Genomic DNA, 14,319 nt, shown 5'->3' on the forward strand with positions numbered 1-14,319 from the left:
CTATGAAATATGGAAAGGTAGGGAGCCTACCTTGAATTATCTTGAAGTGTAGGGGTGTTTGACAAAGAGCATACCATACGACATATGGAAAGGAAAGAAGCCATCCCTGAAATACTTTAGAGTGTGGGGGTGTTTGGCTAAGGTTGCGGTTCCTAAACCTAAAAGGTTGAAAATCGGACCTAAAATCGTGGATTATATATTCATCAGTTATGCACTTAATAGTAGTGCTTATCGGTTTCTAGTGTATAAATCTGATGTCTCAGATATACATGCTAATACGGTTATTGAGTCAAAGGAAGTTACTTGCTTTGAAGACGTATTTCCGTATAAGAGGATACCTGAATCAAGTGGTAATAATGATGATTAGGTTGTGATACCTCAGGATGCTACAACTGATACTGATCATGTAGAGGATGTAGAAGATGAACCTAGACGTAGCAAGAGGCAAAGGACCGCCACATCCTTTGGACCTAATTTTATGACATATCTATTAGAAAATGAGCCTCGAACGTATAAGGAAGTTATAACGTCCCTGGAAGGACCATTCTGGGAAGGGGCTATCAATAGTGAGATAGAGTCTATCTTGTCCAACCACACTTGGGAATTGGTAAACCTTCCTCCTGGCAATAAGCCTTTAGGAAGTAAGTGGGTTTTCAAAAGAAAAATGAAAGAGAATGACACTATTGATAAATATAAAGCAAGGCTTGTGGTAAAAGGCTACAGGCAACGTGAAGGTCTCGATTATTTCGATACTTATTCACCGGTTACAAGGATCACATCCATTAGGATGTTGATCGCAGTAGCTGCACTGAATGGTTTACAAATACATCAAATGGATGTTAAGACCGCCTTCTTAAACGGCGACCTATAAGAAGAGATATATTTAGAACAACCTGAAGGTTTTGTTGTTCCAGGACTAGAACGGAAAGTTTGTTGCTTAATAAAATCCCTTTACGGGTTAAAGCAAGCTCCAAAACAATGACATGAGAAATTTGACAAAGTTATGTTGTCAAAAGGATTTCGAATTAATGAATGTGACAAATGTGTCTATGTTCGAAATACTGAAAAAGGTTTTGCCATTGTCTATCTTTATGTAGACGACATGTTAATCATGGGTAGTAATAATCAAATGATTAATGCTACTAAACAATTACTTAAAAGTAAGTTTGATATGAAAGATATGGGGATAGCAGACGTTATCCTAGGTATTAAAATCCATAGAACATCTGCAGGGTTGGTCTTATCACAGGCTCACTATATAGCTAAGGCTCTTGAGAAATTCAAAAGTTTGAATATAACTCCTGTGAGAAACCCTGCAGATTCAAATCTTAGTTTATTAAAGAACACTGGTAAAGCTACAGCACAAAAGCCATATGCTCAAGTGTTGGGAAATGAACTGCACTAGACCTGATATTGCTTATGCAGTAAGTCTGTTCAGTCGCTTTACCAGTAATCCAAATGAAAATCATTGGAAAGTTATGGTAAGAGTTTTGGGATACTTGAAGTATACTCAAAATTATGCTTTGCATTACGAGAAATACTCCGCAGTTATAGAAGGGTATTGTGATGCAAATTGGATCACCGGCTCTAACGACACTAGATCCACAAGTGGATATGTGTTCACCCTTGGTGGAGGTGCTGTGTCTTGGAAATCGTCCAAGCAAACCTGCATTGCAAGGTCAACCATGGAAGCAGAATTTATTGCTTTAGATAAGGCCGGTGAAGAAGCCGAATGGCTTCGTAATTTTATTGAGGATGTTCCTAATTGGCCAAGACCGGTACCATCTGTGTGCATACATTGTGATAGCCAAGCAGCTATTGGAAGGGCCAAGAACGTCATGTATAACGGTAAGTCTAGACACATACGTCGTAGACATGATATCGTAAGACAACTACTCTCGAATGGAATCATTTCAATTGACTATGTTAAGTCTAAGGAAAACATAGCGGATCCGTTAACCAAAGGGATTCCTAGAGAGTTGGTTGAAAATTTGTCGAAAGGAATGGGTTTAAGGCCTATCAATTGTTGAACATTGCGGTAACTCTACCTAGAAGAGTGGAGATCCCATGAACTAGGTTCAAAGAGACAACTAAGTGATGGTCGACTGTTTAAACACTGTGGAGTTTTTAAACTCATACTCATTCCTAAGACAAGACAGTGTATTTATGAGGGTAAGCACTTAGGCTTTTAATGATTTCTTAATTTGTTGTGTTCAGATGATGTATAAGTGAGTTACATCACAAGAAATCACCTATGTGAGTGTGAAGTGAGGGCCGCTTCTATGAGAATTTTTCAAAGGCCGATTCTCTAAAACACTCGCAGAACCAGGCAGGTGTCCCACGGCCAAAATGGGCGCAACAAAGGAACAACAATGTTAGAGAAGCAATTGTGTGACTCCTATTGTCTAGGTATACACTAAAGGTTGACGGTTCAAGTCGACCTAGACCACCGATTGACCGAGTATATCCGATAGGTTTCCACTAGAGAAGGTTCAAAGGTAACTCCACCTATCTCGATGCAGTTGTTTCTCGTTGAGGAAATTACACTTTGCATTTATACTCTTGTGCATTTTTTGTCACGATGATTTGACTTCTTATCCATGTGGGGGATTGTTGGAATTTATATATATATATATATATATATATATAAATTGTATAGACAATCTATTGGTTATGAATAAGAAGTTTGGTAGTGAAAAAGTGTGCCTTTTCGTCGACAAACAGATGTATCTTTTCATCCTAAAGGATGTGTTGTTTCATCTGAACGGATGTGTTGTTTCATCTGAACGGATGTGTTGTTTCATCCGAACAGATGTGTTGTTTCATCCTAATGGATGTGTTGTTTCATCCTAACGGACATGTTGTTTCATCCTTGAATGGGTGCCTTTTCGTGTTGAACGAATGTGTCTTGTCGTGTCCAACAGATGTGTTGTTTCGTCGTCGAATAGGTGCCTTTTGAAACGTGACCGGTCAGTGTCTATAAATAGACACTGACACCTTCATAAAATGTATCCAATTTTTCTGCACTGAAACTCTGCCAGAATTTTTCTCCTTCCGATTTTGCATGTTCCTTTTCATACTCCGGTGTAGTTTCCTCTGACATTTTGTTGTGTTCGTTTGGGCTGTTGATTGGTAGTGCCACCATTCTTCAGACGAAATCCGTTCTATCCTGGGAGACAAGTGTCCATCAACCTTTGGCATCAGTGAGGGGGAAAATTGTCTTAAGGAGACACATTCTGTGGGCTCGGATTTAATTCCTCTACTGCATACATTAATCTGTTCTGATTCTTTATACTGACTACAAGTAAGTCTGTTTTTAATATTTTTATAATTGCACAGTGATAATTCTGATCATCTACCTCCTCTGCCTTATACATGGGTTCAAATCTCTTAGTGATATAATATCAACCACTGTCTTCAATAACTCACATGGATTCTAATCTGATGCTGGTATCTAGACGTTTAGGTGGTGTTTAGTTGGGAGCTTTTCAGTGGATATCTATGTTTCTCAAGTATGGCTTTTAGAAATACCATGTTTGTTTCAACGTATTTTCACCAAAAACTCATCTATCCAATTTGTATGGATTTATGAGAAACATAGATATCCGCACTGTTTAGAAACTCAATTTGAATGTGAGATTTTTCGGAAAACCGGTTATCTGGCTTTTAATACACTGTTGATTTCATAAAGTTACCTAATTTTTCCAGTAAAATTTTTCCCCACCAAACAACTTTTTTTTACATTTTTCTACCTATCTCACTTTAACTATCTTTCCAATCATTTCTCTATCTATTACATTTTCTTACTATTCCAAAAAAATTTCCTCAACCAAACGTCCCCTTTATGGTATCAGTGGTTTTGTTACTTGAATTTGTTATATAGACGTTTCTTGATAATATCACCTAACAATTATTATATAACAGAACAGAACTTAAATTCTAATCTGATGCTGGTTTTTTATTTTTTTAGATATTTCAATTGGTTCATCAGATTTCTGGATTAATCTGATTCGGGGTGAGTTTCGAAATTAAGACTTTAAACTCCTCACAAAAATAGTATTCAGGAGAATTGAATACATATTCTCACCCCTACCTATTCAATCAATTCCTTAATGTCAACTGAGTTACCATGTTTTGGTATTTGATGCTGGTATCTAATTGATCTTAACCTTTGTCATAAAAATAAATATTTTCATTGGTATCACGTGAGATGGACACTTTAGTAGCATTGTACCAAGAAAAATAACAGACAATTGCCAGATTATTCCTGTTTATAATTATATATGAGGATGGACACTAATAGGATCAATAGTCTTATATTGTTATACATAACCACTTACCAACTCTAGTTATAAAACGAATGGATTGTCACGTAGACTTCAGCTTAGCTGGATTAGAAGTGACAGATTTCTTTATACAGACTCGAATTCTTTCCCAATCTGCTTCCAGGAAATTGTCCGAGTCATCTTCAAACGCAAGGCAAAGATTGTATCAAAGTCACAATTTTGAAGATATTAATGCATTTTGGACCACGGTTAAAACACACCTATCTTGCCTTCGAGAATTTCAAATTCTGAAAGTTTGAAATTCATCTAAGGAAATTGACATGGGAAATTGTTACACTTACATGTGGCAAAGTCGGCGGCCCGCCCTATTTAGTGGGTTGGGCGGGTTAGTCCATTAATTCGAGCCTATTTTACACTGATCTGTTTCGATTTGTCTATGTCCACCATTAATCTGCCAAAAAACGAACTCGTCTTGCTTTTGAAATGGGTTGAAAAATCCAACCCGTCCCGCTCAATTTAAGTGGTAGGGCGGGTTGGCCCGCCGAACCGAATTCATTTTGCCGGGTTCTAATTACACTCAAGTTTTTCTTCCAGTAGACAACCATAGGACATAAAAAATTAAAAGCTTACAAAATCAACTCTGTATAATAGAGTTCACAGCAACTTCAGGTACAGGCATTTTTTATTTTTTTTTCAAATTCCCTACAAATAAATTAAATTAGACAGCACTACAGTTATTGAATCACCAGGAATAAAGACATATAAAATATGCACAAGAGGAATTGTGTTTGGAACCTTCAGCAAGTATAATAAACAACATATTATTCATTAAATAATCAGTTTTGGACCATTAATATAGCTTTATTTTATTTTCTATTCTTTTTTTATAAAACGACTTAAGGTCATTTCTGAACAAGTCAATCCAAGACAGATAATCATAAGTCTAACATAAAGAATAAGTTCAGTTTCTCACTATTCAAATTTCAAACAATACTACGGCTCAAAAGCATGCAAGATAAGATTAACTAAGGTGGTGTTTGGCTGGAGTCTTTCCAAAATATTCCTAGACAAGTGAGAGAATGATTCCAGAATATCATTGTTTGGTTGAATAGATTCAGAGTAAAAGCCAGGCATCCAAAATACATAGGTTTTTCAATTTAAGTGGAAAATGACAGATATCAGTACTGTTTGAAAAGCGTTTTCATATGTGGTTTTTTGTAAAACCACGGCTAAACCACTGTTTGAATCAGCAGAGATGATACGATGCAAGATCTTGTGTGTGGTCAGCAGCTTAGGGCGTCAGTAGGTTGTCTTCCTTAGAGCACCTTCCCGCAAGTAGCGACCGGAAGAAAGCAAGGTGGTGCATGGTGGTTGTCGATCTCACCTTCCCGCAAGTAGCGTCAGAAGGTTTGGCACTGGAACCGTTCAGCCACCAATTGCTCTGCATCCAATTCTGGGGCTTCCAGCAGCTTTCTAAAGTTCTCATGATTTGGGTCCTTATCATAACCAAGCTTCCTCCACTGATCAATTTTGGACCCATGATGAATCACCACATGGAAGAAAGAATCAAAGAGCAAGATAAAATCTGGACAAACGGAACAAATATCTAGAAGTACTGGAACAGGTGGCCCATCAAATGAATATTGGAAAAGCGTGGGTTGAATCATTATAAGAGAGCCCACTACTCCCTCGCGGTTCAGCATAAGCCGGAAAAATGCAGAATTATAGGAGTAGTGTTACAGAGATCAATAAATTGAGAGCGCCTGTGGAACATAAATCGGGGATCAAAATGTAATTTTATAACATTTACCTATCTATATTTTTTCCAAAACCAAACATAGGTTTTCAAAATTTGGATATATTTACCTGGTAAAATTTTATCCAATCAAACAATTTTTTTTTACATTTTCCTATCTATCTCACTTTCTTACCATTTTCCTATCAATTCTATTTCTCTAGTATTCTAAAAATTTCTCCTCAACCAAACACCCCTAATGGTGTTCTCTTTTTTTTTGAAATATTCCAATCGGTTCATTACTTTGTAACTAATCCGATTCGGGAAGGGTCCAGAATTAAGATTTTAAACCCCTCCCAAAAGTGATACTGGAGATATTCGAACACATACTCTCACTCCCACCTGCTTAGCTCTCATGCGCCAACTGAGCTACCACCATTTTCTTAACCCACGTCGAATGCAACCAAGAGTAAAAACACATACGAGTTATGAAATATTGAATAACTGAGAACCCGAGGTGATGATTTGCAATACCGTCGTGAATATTGTCCTGATTATGATGCATGGTTGTTGCTGTCTGTTTTTAAGTGAAAACAAATGAACACGAATTGCTGTTTGCTTTAACCCACTGGAGACTCTCAAATTTTAAATTGGAAATTGCATTTTCTTTCGTGCATTAGACTTTAAATTTAGAATCTATGTCCAAGAACCAAGAAGGGTCTTTTGTGCCGTTGATTTTCTTTATACCTTATGTTTTACTTTATATGGGATATTTATTATATATAACTCTTTGCAATTACGTGAATAAAAGAGTGGGTCTATTGTTACCTTCCTTACATGTTGTATTTTTATTTTTATTTTAAATTATCAATCAGTATTGGAAGCCCTAATGAGTCCCATTAATTTGATTTTGGGTTTGAATTTTTTCATCCTCCTAGCCATGAATGGTTCAAATTGATTAAAAAATCTGGGCTACCTAGCAAAGAGTCATAACCCAGCGTATTTACAATTACCGATTTTAAGAACTGATTTGATTTAAAAATAAAATTTTGTTTAGAAAGTTTCAATATGAAAATTGATTTTATATTGACGTTCTTCTTGAGTTAAGTTGTTTATATTTAGAATTTTATTCAAATATTGATTACATTTGATTAGACTTTAACTTTAAATACTCGAATTGATAATATTATCCTTGTTTATATATCCACTCTGACTCTACATATTTTAAATAAAAATAGGAAACAATCATCATGGAAAATGAGTTTCATTTATTTTTGAAGGTGTTCTAAACACAAGTGAAACAATCATGTGAATACCTTCCATTGAAGTAAGGTGATATGATATAATAATGTATAAAGTAGTATTTTATGCTACGTGTTCACGGGAACTGGACCCCAGACAGTGGCGCTCTTATTCAAAAGTTCAAAATGGCGAGAAAGTAATAAATATCCGGTGGGGTGGTGAAAGAATCCCCTGGTTTTGGTTCCATTAAACTCGTGGGCCCCACTGCAAACATAGTTAATTAAATCATAATAATCCCACGCTCTAATCACAATTGGATAAAATTACGATAGATAATAATAGTCATCTTGTGTCAAAATTGGTCTTGACGATGCGAAGCAGGATAGCGAAACTCGACCTGGATAGCGTAACCTTTTGGAAATTGAAAAAAGAAGGAACTCTCTCTCTCCTTAAGAACTTTAACTGAACTATCTATAAACTAACCCTTGAGATTGACTTCACGGATTCAAAATTCTTTAGTTCCGAAGATGAAAACGGTATCCGATTGGATCGATTCGTGTTCGAAAGAGCAAATGAAGACGTATCAGGAATGGTTCAACTTGGCCGATTCAGGTTTTTTTGCTGCTTCGCTTTGCTTATTCTTCAATTTGTTTCGACTTACAGATAAAACCGATTTTATTTTTCCTTTATTTGATCGTAGATGGAGATGGCCGTATCACTGGGAATGATGCCACCAAGTTCTTTGCTCTCTCCAATTTATCTCGCTCTCAACTTAAGCAGGTATATATATTTCGTTTCTTATTGTTCATTTCAATTACAAATTAGTCATCGAGTTTTATTTCATTCTCAAATTAAGTTACTGGAAATCTTTTCGCGTTATAAGCATTGTTCATAATTTAAGTTGGCTTAACTGCGTTTCGTATTCTGATTAAATTTTATCAATACTCCCTTATTTGCCCTCCATAGGTTTGGGCTATTGCCGATAACAAAAGACAAGGTTTTTTAGGTTTTGAAGAGTTTGTAACGGCAATGCAGGTTGGAGATTTTGAAATACCTACTCTTGGGTTTAATATTGATTATCTGATATCAGAATCTGACTTTAAAATTCAATGTTTCTTGTCATAAACAGCTCATTGCCCTGGCACAGGCAGGATATGATCTCAACTCGGATATCCTTAAAACTGAAAGTAAGTTCACTAATGCAATGTGTTTCGTGCCTGCTATTTGCCTAAGGTAAATAAGTTGTAGGCTTGTAGCTAGCTAATATATGTCTGCGTAAATTGTTTGTATTGATCTTTACCTTATCAAATGAGAGGATGTACTTCCCCTATTTCTTGTGGAACACCGATACGTGTTTAAATTGTCATAATGTCATATTAAGGATGCTGAAGTGAGTTCTCATGACCTCTTTATCTGTTGGTTGTAAATAATTTGGCATGATCATAAGCATTCAGTGTGTGACTATGAGGCTTAATTGACCGATACACATGAAAGAAAGTTCATTGAGGTTTTATTTCTGAAGTAATATACATTTAAATTTTAAGGAATATTGAAAAACAAACAAACCTGAGAAAATCTGCTGGTCTTGATACTTCTTGTTTAACTTCATTGTCTATCGTTCTCAATATTTTGTACTATCCACTCGGTTCAATGCATTTCATTATTCCATTTCTATTGATTTCAGTTGATGAGGAAAATGTTAAACCTCCAGAAATGGAAGGACTTGATGCTTTAGTAGCAGTAAGCAGTGCTTTTTATCTCACTTTGTGCTGTATCAATTAGATCATATATTTCTTTTTGACTCTTTTTCTTACTGGTTTCTTTTCTTTTTTTCAGAAAACAAAGAGTTTAACAATAAGTGCCCAACCTGATGTATTTGGTTAGACATTTGATTTTTTCTTTCATTAGTCATGGCACGGTAAAAGGGGGCGAACCGGAGCAGTGATAAAGCTGTTCTTTCATGACCAAAAGGTCATGGGTTCGAATCCAGGAAATAGCCTCTTTGCAATTATGCAAGGGTAAGGTTGCGTACAAGGATTACCTCCGCCCCACACTCGCTAATCGGGTTTAAAGGGGAGTGGTTTTTTTTTTTTTAGTCATGGCACTGTACTGTTTAATGAATATTGATTGAATTATTTTACTGATAATACATAGGGACTGCTCTGCCTCAGCCCTTACCATCTAATCCATGGGTTGCTTCAAAATCTGCAAAGAAAGTGAGTCCCCCAAGTTGATGCCCATTTTGACAAAATTAAAGTAGCTTTCTTTGAAAGTAGACAAAAAAAAAAATGTAAAAAATTAAAGGCCACTTTGTTTTTAAAGTTGAACAACCAATGTGTAAAACTGTGGTAAACTTTGCATATCTACTATTTCACATTTGTGATGAACTACTGGTAATAAATTTTTTGGTGCAAAAATGAAAGGTCATCTTTTATTAGTGAATGCTTTAATTTTTTACTTTTTACTTGCATGAATTATTTTGAGAGTTAGATGCATTTAGAATCAATAGCAATCTCTCTTCTTACATTCATTGCCTTGATGAATTAGATGATGTATACAAGGCCATATTGGAGCAATGTGACTACTAAGTAAAAACAATTTAGAATATGCTTTTGGGAATTTGTTTCCTTGCAAGCTTTACTAATATGGCTTTGCTTGTTTTCAATTTGTTGCTGGGTATATTCTAATATAATAGTTTGCTATTTATTAGTTACCTCTCAATGCAGTGACATCAATAATTGATGGCTTGAAGAGATTGTATGTGGAGAAGCTAAAGCCACTGGAGGTCACTTATCGATTCGATGATTTTGTATCTCCATTGTTGGTAAGTGACATTCACACCCTACATGTAAATAAAATATGCTAAATTCTTTGAATTGCATGTGCGAACACAGTACTGATTTGCTCTATTTAACATGACATATTATAAATATGATGATATTAAGTTTATGAATGCATGTGATTTATCCCTTTCAGACCAACAGTGATTTTGATGCTAAACCGATGGTCATGCTTCTCGGTCAATATTCCACCGGAAAAACAACATTTATAAAACATTTGCTAAGATGTGATTATCCAGGTTGGTTAATTTGTGGATGATCTAGCAGCTGATTTATATTAGTTTCTTCATGCATAAAATTGGACATATAGAGGGATACAAATTACTTTATTGATCATATGTCACCTTTTAACTGTTCGCACAGGAGCACACATTGGACCAGAACCTACAACTGACAGATTTGTTGTTGTCATGGTACCGTAATCTTCTTTTTTCCAGCATTGCCTTTGGAAGTTAATCAAGTCCAAACAGAAAAACTTTTCTTTTGGGTGGTAGAGACTTGAAAAGAAGGATTATATTATTGAATTGTGTTTACAACAGTACAAAGAGGTGTCTATTTAAAGAGACTGAATGACCTATTGGGCTAAGCCCAAAGAAGATTCTAGAAAATAATAATAAATAAAATAATAAATTACAATTTTTTACAACATAGAGATTATATCATAATTGTTAATAAGTATTACCATAATCTTTTTTCTCAGTGTTGCTTTTGGAAGTTAATCAAGTCAAACATAAAAGCTTTTTTGTGTGTGTGATAGATATCATTTCGTAATTGAGGGTGAGCTTTGGAGCAACATTAAGGTTGCTTCTTTGTGGCTGGAAAGTCACGGGCTTGAGCCTAGGAAACAGTCTCTTTGTAAAATTGCACGGTTAAGGTTGTGTACAATTTACCCTCACCTCTATCATCTCGAAAAACCGGGGAGTCTTGTGCACTGGGGTTTCCCCCTAGAGATTATTTCGTAATCGTTAATCTGTTACTTTATGATCATTTGTGCTCTGTTTTTGTTCATGGAGGTTCAAAGCTCAATATCTTTTCATTTGTAGTCTGGACCTGATGAGAGGAGTATTCCTGGAAATACTATAGCTGTTGATGCTGACATGCCTTTTAGTGGCCTGTCAACTTTTGGTGGTTCATTTTTGTCAAAGTTCCAATGTTCTCAAATGCCACATCCAGTGAGTTTTCAATATATTTCCAATTCCAGTTTTGCTTGACAATTGACTGCGTCATTTGTTTTCCCTTGAACTTGAAGCAAATTTTTTTTCAGCTGCTAGATGAAATAACATTTGTAGACACTCCTGGTGTCCTCTCTGGAGAAAAGCAAAGGACTCAACGAAGTTATGATTTCACTGGTGTTATATCTTGGTTTGCTGCAAAATGTGATCTGATTCTTCTCCTATTTGATCCTCATAAACTTGACATTAGTGATGAATTTAAACGTGTAATTTCATCTCTACGCGGTCACGATGACAAGATACGTGTGGTTTTGAATAAGGCAGATCAAATTGGAACTCAACAGGTAAGGCAGTGTCAACAACTTAATTTAACTTGATCTAAATATATTTTTTATCTAATTTTCAGCCTACTTATGTGCCTCATATTGTAATCTTGTAGCTCATGAGAGTTTATGGAGCATTGATGTGGTCATTGGGGAAAGTTCTGAATACTCCAGAAGTTGTGCGTGTATATATTGGGTAGGTTAGTTATCTTTCAAATATGGCTAATGTTTCATTGCTTTATTTACAGGGCTTAGTTTAAATATTTAAGCATTCATTCAAGCTTATGCTGTCTTGTTGCTATTGAACATTCTAAGATTTTATTTGTTCATATTTTGGTAAACTATTGATTTCATTGTCTTTTCTTGACATTTTATAGTTAAAATTCACATTTAAATGCATATTATTGATGCTCTGCACACCACATTAATGGATTCATTTTCCAATTAATTTGACATTCTTTAGTTGTAAGTTTATGCTACTTTTCTTGACTTTGCAGCTCATTTAATGATAAGCCTATAAATGAAGGCTTTGTTGGCCCATTAGGACAGGAGCTCTTTGAGAAGGAACAGAATGATCTCCTTGCAGATTTGGTAGATATTCCACGAAAGGCATGCGACAGTCGGGTATGGTCCTATTTTCATATTATTGTTTGACCTAGTGGTGCAAAATGAGTATATTATATCATTTATATGCATATGGCATATCACTGCATGCTTATACTCATTTTTATTTCTATTATTTTTATTTTCTGGTTCTGAAATCTGATGTCAATGGAATGGTGCAGATCAACGAATTTGTGAAACGTGCTAGATCTGCAAAAATGCATGCATATATAATTAGCCATCTTAAGATGGAGATGCCTGCAATGATGGGTAAAGCTAAGGTTCAACAAAGGCTTATTGACAACCTTGAAGATGAATTTAAAAAGGTCTCCTTCGCTTTCTCCTCCCTTGTTTCCCTTAATTTCTTAATTACTTATCATTTATGATCTCGCAAAACAGGTTCAAAGGGAGTTTCATCTACCAGCTGGTGATTTTCCCAACGTGGAACACTTCAGAGAGGTTTTGAGTGGTTACAGCATTGACAGATTTGAGAAAGTAAAGCCCAAAATGATTCAAGCCGTAGACGACATGCTTGGATACGGAATACCTGAGCTGTTAAAGAAATTCAGAAATCCTTATGATTGAATTGAAAAATGTTTAAGCATGTAATTGATTTTGTCATGAATGTTTCTTGGCTGAGATTTTGAATTTAGATTCTTAAGAAATAGATGGTGGATTTTTTTTCATGTTCAATGTCTTAGTGTCCATTCCTCATACAGTCCATGGTAAAACTTTCGCCTTTACATGAGAGTGAAGGTGCAGCATATGAAGATGCTCACAATCCAATCAAGCATTTGTTTTGCTCGTGCGCAGGAGTGGGACAATAAGATCAGCGAATAAATGCATGTGTTTCGTACTTGAACGCATTCTGGTTTTCAAATTTCGTGTCTCAAATTTCAGAAACAATTATGATGCATAATCCTTTGTTGCATATTGTGGCGAAGAAATCAGATCGTTTTCCTAAGTGCCAAGCAATGTTCATTAAAGGTCACGATGAGAATAAAGCATCTGTGGCAGGGTTTGAAGTCTGGTTAGCTGATAACAATCGCACTTTTCAAAGAATATTACTTAATCGAATATGAATTTACGGTTCAAAGCTGTACATTTATATCTAGGCTTGTGTTTGTCATGGCAGAAGGAAGAATCTCGTGCGAGACCAAGGTGGGTTGTCACGACTATTATACGGAATAACATACCTCGTCAAGTACATAACGTTGGCCTCGACAATGATAATGTATATAAGCTATAACCCAACTAAATTTAAGCGCCTCGTCGGCAAAATCTTATTCTGCTCAAGTAGTTGTGCTGTCAGCTGCGAGATAATTCATTAGAAATTTAATTTTGAGAGAAAAAATATTCTATTAAAGATTTTTCGACGTATTGTTACTGATTTTTTTTTTTTACTACTATCAAATCATATATATTTTTTATAAAATCTTTTTATTCCCAATCATTTTTCTTATAATTGCATTAAATTAAAAATCAATAATCCCACTTGATATTATTTTATAATTAATTATAAAAAATTATAAATATAACTTACCTCTTAATTCAATATTAACTATATCATTCGAATTTTTTATTATTTATGCATTTTTTTAAAAAAAATTATGTGACCAAAAATACTCCAATCCAGTAATTTAATTTTAAAAAAATACTCAAATCATTAAAAAGACTAGCACTGTAGTTCGCCCTGCAACTCTATGGAAAAACTTTTCCTAGAAATCTTTCGTTCGTTACCGAAAAGTATATACATCTTATTAGTATAAATAATATCAATTAATTCTTATAAATTATCTCCTGTATCATCCCATACTAGCACAGTTTTTAGAATTTTTCTCTTTCGGATGCTGATTCTATTTATTCATGTACATTACAGTTGCAAGATTTGGCATGAGCAGTTTATTGTCCGTGTCTCTTTTGCACCGACGATTACTCCCTGCGAAAGACATATTAGGCTAAAAAAATTTAAAAATTACAACTTAAAATGTAAATTACAGTATGAGTATTATTTTTAAATATTTTACGTAATTAATATAACAAGTTATGCATTAATTTAGATGCGATTAATTATATAAATTTTTTAAAAATAAAATTAATTCTGTAATTTATAATTTT

At 35.0% G+C, this 14,319-nt stretch overlaps 1 protein-coding gene across 2 annotated transcripts; it reads left to right on the forward strand.

The window, feature by feature from the left end:
• Positions 1-7,617: 7,617 nt before the first annotated feature.
• On the forward strand, positions 7,618-12,966 carry LOC133286419 (EH domain-containing protein 2-like). Of its 2 annotated transcripts, XM_061483835.1 has the most exons (16): positions 7,618-7,875; positions 7,964-8,043; positions 8,230-8,298; positions 8,393-8,450; positions 8,948-9,003; positions 9,100-9,142; positions 9,418-9,479; positions 9,974-10,087; positions 10,240-10,342; positions 10,467-10,516; positions 11,147-11,275; positions 11,368-11,619; positions 11,715-11,794; positions 12,096-12,222; positions 12,384-12,527; positions 12,601-12,966. In XM_061483835.1, exons 1-16 carry the CDS (start codon positions 7,791-7,793, stop codon positions 12,784-12,786), a joined length of 1,638 nt encoding a protein of 545 aa, XP_061339819.1. In that variant the 5' UTR covers positions 7,618-7,790; the 3' UTR covers positions 12,787-12,966. The 2 variants fall into 2 exon arrangements, with proteins under 2 accessions (XP_061339819.1, XP_061339820.1); XM_061483836.1 differs by lacking the exon at positions 9,100-9,142 and having other exon boundaries at positions 8,948-9,010.
• The last annotated feature ends 1,353 nt before the right edge of the window (positions 12,967-14,319 follow it).

Source organism: Gastrolobium bilobum, unplaced genomic scaffold, assembly GCF_033153095.1.
Source record: "Gastrolobium bilobum isolate Gb01-03AN ecotype WA unplaced genomic scaffold, APGP_CSIRO_Gbil_v1 utg16135, whole genome shotgun sequence".
Classification (NCBI taxonomy): Eukaryota; Viridiplantae; Streptophyta; class Magnoliopsida; order Fabales; family Fabaceae; genus Gastrolobium; species Gastrolobium bilobum.

Bases quoted from the DNA above. Each gene is read 5' to 3' on its own strand.
- LOC133286419 (XM_061483835.1), top strand. From the start codon at position 7,791: ATGAAAACGGTATCCGATTGGATCGATTCGTGTTCGAAAGAGCAAATG. The intron at 10,088-10,239 runs GTAAGTGACATT...TATCCCTTTCAG, and splicing joins ATTTTGTATCTCCATTGTTG to ACCAACAGTGATTTTGATGC. The intron at 10,517-11,146 runs GTACCGTAATCT...TTTCATTTGTAG, and splicing joins ACAGATTTGTTGTTGTCATG to TCTGGACCTGATGAGAGGAG.